The sequence below is a fragment of the Morone saxatilis genome, unplaced genomic scaffold, assembly GCF_004916995.1.
Source record: "Morone saxatilis isolate NCDOM2014 unplaced genomic scaffold, NCSU_SB_2.0 Contig4, whole genome shotgun sequence".
Lineage (NCBI taxonomy): Eukaryota > Metazoa > Chordata > Actinopteri > Moronidae > Morone > Morone saxatilis.
Genome location: NW_023339984.1, coordinates 1,717,731 through 1,725,803, shown reverse-complemented (window position 1 = coordinate 1,725,803; position 8,073 = coordinate 1,717,731). Strand labels below are relative to the sequence as shown.

Genomic DNA, 8,073 nt, shown 5'->3' with positions numbered 1-8,073 from the left:
AACAAGCAGGAAAACTTCTACAAGATGCTTCTGTTTGAACACTGAGGTCCATGTAGGCTACATGGACTATTACATTTGGACTAACTCCTTCATAATTTTCTCTTTCTGTGCAGCTGGATGTGTTTGATGCTGCAGAGAGATACCAGCAGGCAGGAGTCCCTCTGCTGGTTCTAGCAGGGAAGGAGTACGGCTCAGGCAGCTCCAGAGACTGGGCAGCAAAGGGCCCCTTTCTACTGGTAAGGATCACGTCTTAGTAAGCAGGAAAAGAAAATGCATAATCATATTCTGTAAACAACATTAAGCTAGACTCACATCATGCATCACATTGTCGTCACTGGTGGAAGCAGTTTGGTGAGTTGATTGAATAACTCACTGATTCCAGAGGGAAACTGATTCACAGTGTGGGACATAAAAAGAACACACAACAAGCAGTCACAGACACAGAGCACGTAACAGCTTCCCATGCAGGCAGGAGACAACTCAATCAATGTTTGAATGCTGATTGACACAGTTGTTGGTGGTGTAGTAAATAAATGAAATTGGAGATGCAGCCCTGAATAGATCCCCTTCACCTACTTTGACTTGCTGTGTTCTCCATTTTAGAAAAGTCATTACCAAAGAAATAAGATGAACTCTGACACCACCATAATGACTGAGACTAACTGCTGAAATTGTTTAATTCAGAAGGTTGTAAAGTATTAACAAGTCTGAAATATTTCCTCTTGCCTGCTGTAGGCAGTGATGTTGGTTAGAAAATGTTTCTGGAAGTGGTTGTCTGTAGACGTTACTGAATTATAAACTGAACGTGACAGTTGTTCACTTTTGAAAACCCTGATATTAAAAAGCTCTTAAAGTCTTGAATTTAGGTGAACCCTTGCAGAAACCCTGAGTTTTGTTCATTTTGTGGAAAAAAAGGGCACATTCGGAACATAAAATAAATATAGTTGTTATCACGTGATTTAAGTGTGGAACTGATGTTGCTGGAAGAAGCGAATGTTAAAGGGTGTATAATGAGCTTTTTGTTTGTTTTTAGGGTGTTAAGGCCGTGTTAGCAGAGAGCTATGAGCGGATCCACCGCAGTAACCTGGTTGGGATGGGAGTGATCCCTCTGGAGTATCTACCCGGGAACACAGCTGACAGCCTGGGACTGACCGGCCGAGAGCGCTACACCGTCATCATCCCCGAGCAGCTCACGCCCAGGATGACGGTGGACGTGAAGGTTCGTTAGGGACGCGATGTTGTACAACATCGTTCCACAGTTTAGGTAATGTGACGCTTGACGCTGTCTCTCTCTGCCCTCACAGCTCGACACAGGGAAAACATTCCCAGTGCGGATGAGGTTTGACACCGACGTGGAGCTGACGTACTTCCACCACGGAGGAATCCTCAACTACATGATCCGCAAAATGTCCGAAAACTAACCAAACAGGAACAGAGCAACATGTTTTTTTCTAATCCTCAGCCACCGTAGCGAGCTCATGTAACGGATGACAGAAGAATACCGTCCAAAAAGAATCCAGTCATTGTCCACGTTTGGTGCAAAGAGCCAATAATCACAATATTGTCATTTTTGAGACTGCTGCTACTACTTTTAATTGCAGAGCAGACCTGGGGGTCAATATATATGAGATGTTAATATTTAGTTAAGAAGATTTAAAGAGTTAAAGTGTCAGCTCAAGCAGAAGTCCTCCAGTATTTCATATTAATAAGATTAACTCATTGCTGCATGCTCTCTGTGGGGGTGTTTGAATGTTTACTTTAGTCATTGGTTTGAGTCAGAGACAGTAGTACTCGGGAAAGGATTAATCCGGTTTATTACAACTTCGGTCTTAGTTTTAGTCTCAGTTCTGATCCGATTGAATTGCCAATAAACAGAACTGGGTGTAAAAATGTGTAACTTGATGGTAGCAACTGATATTCTCTGGTACAACAGTACCATGTAAGTTAAATCAGCATTTTGGCTAACTTCCTGTCCTCTCCCTCCTTCCCTGTCACCACACTGAAATCCTGCTGCCTGTCTTTGAAGACGGCCACAAAAAACATCTGTTTAACAACAACAAAAGATCACGTACAGCAATGAGTTAGTGACTGAAGACGTTTTCAAGGCCAGTTCTTCTATCACTACTGAGGAAACGAGGAAGTTAGATTAGCAGGGTGTCAGAGCAGGCAGCACAGAGGTAATGACACAGTCCAAAGACTGGTTCCATTTTACTGTCAGTGTAATAATAAGTGCAGCAAGCACACTGATCAGCAGGTGGCAGTAATGTGCCAACAAAGACAGGGAAGAAGAAGCTAGGTAACGTATGTAAACAAGGTTTCAAGAAATGACTCTGCATTGTTGAATGAGGAAGGAAATGCATAGAAATGCCACGTTAGACCTCAAGGATACACACACAATGTGTCTGGGTGAGTAATGCAAAACAAACGCACCCTGGCGACGTCTCCATCCACAGCCGCTGTGTTCGACGCAGCTGTGCAGAGTTCATTCTGAACAAGCTACAAACTACTTTAAAGATCTGCTCAGTTCTTGTAGACTTTGAGGCCGAGCACTGAATCCCTTCACATTTCCATTAATCATAAACAGCACCGCAGCAATCAGAGACGAAGTGTCAATAAAATCCCTCTTATGGAAACGACCCACGGTGTAATAAACCAGAAAGAATCTTTAAAAACAAGGACCTATGTTCATTCTTGACCATGACAAAAAGAATGAACCTTAGAGAAGTCCTTGAAGCACTCAGGAAACAATGAAGACATCTACAGTTGCACAATGACTGGGTATACTGGTGAGGAAGACCTTTTGATATGATTGAAAGCTCAGGAAAAGCTACTGAATGGACCATAAGGTGAGGTGTTTGTGTGAGGTGTTTGGTTATTGGTTGTGAATCATAAAGGAAGAAATGGAGTGTGACCTGACTCAGAATATTGTTCTGGTTCATTCTTCCATCTGAAGCCACTGGTGGAATACTGTAATACAGTAATGGTTACCTGGCATGGCAGCGTGACAGCACTGTTTCTCCCTTCAGGTTGTCACTCTCGGTCACAAACATTCATTTTAATGTCATGTTGTCCTTCCCGCCTCTCTCTGATCACTGTATAGAAAACATTCCAAACTGTATTATAAATCTGCTTTTGTCAGTGTGTCTGCCTTAATGACTTTCTATGTGATCGTCTTAATTCAAAGATAACTGTGTGTTTATGCTCGTTTATCCTGAAACACTCTGACAAGACTGATAAAACCATGTTTTTGTTTAACTGTACCATGTTCATTACACTATGCCTGAATGCATTACGCCACACATTACTGAAAAATAGAATAAAATGTGATTTTTCTTTGTTTGGAATGGTTTTCCTGTCATGGATTACATTTCATTTTCTATTTGAATTTTTCTAATTTAATTGGATTTCTTTGTCAAAGGGACCAACATAAATGTGTGTTGTTCCAGTCAGCTTGAAACTCATTGTAGCAGCGCTCTGAACTTCAAACGCTAGCACAATTACGGGACTATATTGGAATGCTTGTCTTTTCTTAATACACTCGAGAATATGAGCCTTAAAATAGCTCCCACGAGCTCTTGAAGTCCATAAATAGGCTGAAGGCTGTTTGTACACTGCTGTCACTGATCCTGGATTTTTCAAAGAATTGTCAAAAGTTAGGAAAAGACTGAGTTTTTAAGCCACTTGTCTACGGTAGAGTTTTTTAAAGCTGACATGGAGAGGAGAATTGAGAGCTTTGTGGTTGGCTGAGCTGTCTCTGATGTTCTTTCACACTGTGAGTGGGAACATTTTCTATCCGGTTCTCACTTAACCAGCTGGAGGGTGCGCTGTGCGGGTTTAATGAGAGGGAACACATATAGTACTGCCACATTTGTACTGAAATGCAGGTAATATGAGCAGCACTGCTGTATTTCAGACACACTAAATACAATGTACAAGTTGAAACAGCATTAGGAGTAAAATACCAGATGTTTGAAAGCCCTCAGAAGCTAAATTAAATCCCAGTTTCCCCCTGAAGCAGTTACAAATGAAGTGCATGTGGTGGCAGTGTTCCATATATAGTGCATCTAACACATGAAGCTGCAGTATTTGAAACACTCAAATCCATGACACCATGTCTTTTAAACAGGAGACAGGTGCTTGCAGGTAGTTCAGGCAGTACAGTATTGTGGTTTGGCTGCTGACTTTGCCCACTCACCAACACGGTCAGCAGTGGATGTGACTCACAGCTCACGCTGATTCAGGTACTTTAAATCGATTAGCGACTGATTGCTGCAATCTGTGTCAAAAATCGTTGATCGTGACTTACACGTGCCAGGGGAATCATTATCTTGATGTCTATAATTCTGCTTAGAAATCATGGAAAAAAAGACACTCGCTATAACAGCAGAACATCATGAATCATCACGTTTTTAGGTTTTTGTCAGTGTGAAAGTAATGCAGTGACAGTTGTCTGTACATCCATGGGTACACTGCAAGCAGAAAGTGCTAAAGGCTAATTCAGCATACTTTTAATGGCAATTAGCCAAAATGTAAATGTACAGGCTGTATCCCAAAACTAACTAACCGACTTTTGACAAAGTCTAAGTAGTAGTCCAGTCTAAATGATGTTTCAAAAGCTTCTTCCACATTGCTTGGAAGTTCTGGTGTGGAATTTAAATGTATTGCCTAATTCAACAAAAATAAATAAATTAAGTCAAACGCAGTGGAAGTGGCCTATAAATAGTACCTCATGTAAAAAATATTATTCAAATAATAACTACACCCAGGTTGTAATAATGCAAATGCCCAGATTCCCAGAATAAATCCAGATGACAAGACCTCACTGTCCTGCTGCTATGGGGGCACTTTTAACCATCAGGGTTGTCAGGGAAAACAGAGATGGATGCCTGACACCTTCACTGTCATCCTCCTCCTGCACCACTCATTATTCATTCTGAGGTTCATGTTACACTCGCCGTTTGTCTGCAGCTCAGGACGTCACAGTAGAAAGAGACAGAGGGATGGAAAAAGTCGGTGTGGGGGAGGTGTGGAGTTGAAAAGTTGACATGAAAAGCCAGCTGCACGTGTTGCCCACACACATGACCCTGCCAAGGTCCAGCACACCTACAGCATGTGCACACAGAGCTTAGGGAGGGCTGCACTTGCAAACCTGTGCATGGTCGGAACTCATTTGAAAACATTTGAATTATTCAAACCTTTGGAAAGACTTCAATTCACCTAACCCTTTGAGTTTGTCTGTAGCCACACTAGCAGCTCTGAGCAGGTGCTGGTGGTTACACACTAGAACCGTGGTTCCCAACCTTTTTCCTTAAGGGACCCCTTTTCTATCATTGAGTAAACCACTGCACTAGAAAGCAAAACAGCAGCCATTTTACGACATCTGAAACTCTCACTGTTGAATGAAACAGGTCAATATTTTAAGCCCTTATTTTTTTTTCTTTTGGCAATAAGATCAATAACAGTCTTGTGCATTAAGTCAGGGGTCACAATTTAGCTAACCTAGCTTAGCATAAAGACTGGAAACAAGTGGAAACAGCTAGCCTGGCTCTGTCCAAAGTTTAAAAACACACCTTCTACCACTTCTGTCTTATTTTATTATTTAGAGTTAGTAGCTGGAACCATTTCTGGACAAATACAAATTATTCCTCCACCCAGCATGGACACTTGGTCCTCTGACTCAACTTTCCTTACTGGAACCTACTAGCCCAAATTACTAGCCCTCTCCTATATTACCGCTAACACTACCTATGACAATTTCAGCTCTCAAACATAAATTCCATGCTAACCTTAATAGTCCAACCAGTTCAACAAGCAAACAGCATGGAGGGAGTACGAGTTATCACCAAAACAAACCGCTCATTTCTGAAGCAAAATGCCAACCATCCTTACATCACATTATCATATAAGCTGTGTGTGCACAAGCAGAATGTGAGTGTACGACAGCACTGACCAACAAAATAATGTACACATCACACACAAGCGTGCACACAAGGAGTCACAAAACAAGTATATTCCAAGTTTGTGAATCCCATCACCATACATCAGTATTTGAAATGAATACAAAGTCCCATGTTACCATGTCCAAATTTTGCATCAGCATTAACTGATGTCATACAAGTAATTGGGATTATGTAATCAGATTACAAAAATGAAGTTAAATTGTCAAGGATTACTTGACCACATTTTGTCTTTATAAACATTTTTTCATTTCAAAAATGTGTTTCATGATAACCAATGCTCTGTTTACCCTCCGGAGATCTTGATAGGGGAATGGGCTGGATCTCATGTTATTCAATTGTTTGATTTGATCCACATATAGGACATCGCATTTCCACTCCAATATTGCTGCTGCTATCTTTCGCCATTCAGAGCTAGAGTCTGTGCAGTAGTGATAGTTGGTGCCACACTCACGAAGCCCAACTAAATGGCGAGCAGGCCACAGCTGTTTACAGGTTTTGGCTACACCTTTATATATGTTGATACTTTGAGGTCAGAGCTTTGGTAAAGTGAGGAACACAGACTCAGCCCAAGGTATCATGAGACTGGCTAATAACAATGGTTTTCAACATGATCAATAACCACGGAAGACATTGGGTGTTGATTTGACCAACTGTAAATGCTAAATATGCAAAATGAAATTGATTTCCATTAAAAAAGTTCAAAGTCAACTTCATGAAACTAAAACATTTCCCATTTTGGCTAAAATCCGGAGCCAATACCCAACTGACACCCATCATAAACACACAATAAATACACTGCCACAATTATAACAGTTTGCTCCATAATTTATTCAATAAAACTTAAATCATCCATATTAGTGCTACTGAAACATCAATTGACATAACGGAGGAGGTTTTCTTTTTCACTTTTTCATCATTAACACACACAGATTCTATAATTATCCCCCACCGCTACTAATTCATAATTGAATGCATGGGTGAATAATGTATTAGTGTGGTTCTTCAGTCACCCCTGAGTGCTTCACTAGGTAAGATACAGTAGTCTGTAAGTCTAACATTCACACACCGAACACTGCTTTGATTGATTCAAGTGTGTCATGCACAGTCTCGGAGGGCGAGGGATCGGTTTCAACGATGGTTCTTCTCAGTGACAGTGAAAGAAATGCTCCAATGAGGTAGAAACATCGCTTCAACATCGTTATCTGAAGAATCTCTCCAACTGTCTTATTAGAAAGCACTACCTGAACCTGAAATAATACAGTACTGCAGGGCTGACCCTTAAAGGAACATTTCGTGGAGCTTTAAAGCAGCTTTAAAGTGCACCATAACAGCATGATTATTGCAACCTCTCAATGTGGTCCTTATGTACTCATTCCAGTGTTGTACATAATTAACAACTCTAATCAATGTTCTCTTGTGCAAATGAATGCATCAAAACAAGTAAATGTGCAGATATGAGTAGAGCTAATACAGTGTTAACTAGAACATTTCTGGAAGTAGACAACACGAGTTATCAACATGTAAATGTGAGGTATGAGTAAGAGCTTACAGCTTAAGATCTAATGATGCATTCACATGGAATCAGACAGACAGACAGCACCTTCTGGACAGCACAGGAAAAACAGAAACTCTCAGACACAATGGCGAGACAGCAAAATGAAACAGATGTTTAGTCATGCCGTTTCATTAAACAATGGAATCAAATATATCAAATGTAATTATTTTGTACGTGCTATTTTATGTAATTAGCGTCTTGTCCAGATACCCATGTTCTCTCCTTGTGTGAGGGAGCCTCCAGTTTTAAGGATGTGAAAAAGTTTAAATATTTTAACTTTGGACAATCATGGCGTCTAGCGTTTCCATGTGGATGTAGCACAAGTCCCTCTGAGACAGACTGCTTGACAGGACAAAATCACCAACGACATGACAGAATCACACAGAAACACGCAGAGAAAACACACATTCTCCCAATTAATCTTCATCTGAGAGTCGTGGTCCAAATTAGTGTGCAAATTAACTCAACTATTATTATTATGAATTATTTTCTATCATTCAATATTTAAATCTTATGTCCTCTCCCCTCATCAGGTCAGGCTCAGGTTCACTACAGCAC

General features: G+C 40.7%; 1 protein-coding gene across 1 annotated transcript in view; it reads left to right on the top strand.

Moving 5' to 3' along the window:
- The window catches only part of aco1 (aconitase 1, soluble), an 18,338-nt gene extending 14,994 nt beyond the window's left edge, over positions 1 to 3,344 (top strand). The window contains exons 19-21 of the mRNA XM_035675543.1: positions 114 to 236; positions 1,034 to 1,219; positions 1,305 to 3,344. Coding sequence (XP_035531436.1) covers positions 114 to 236; positions 1,034 to 1,219; positions 1,305 to 1,421 — 426 coding nt within the window. The 3' untranslated portion in view covers positions 1,422 to 3,344. The remainder of the gene's footprint in view (positions 1 to 113; positions 237 to 1,033; positions 1,220 to 1,304) is intronic.
- Positions 3,345 to 8,073: the final 4,729 nt, after the last annotated feature.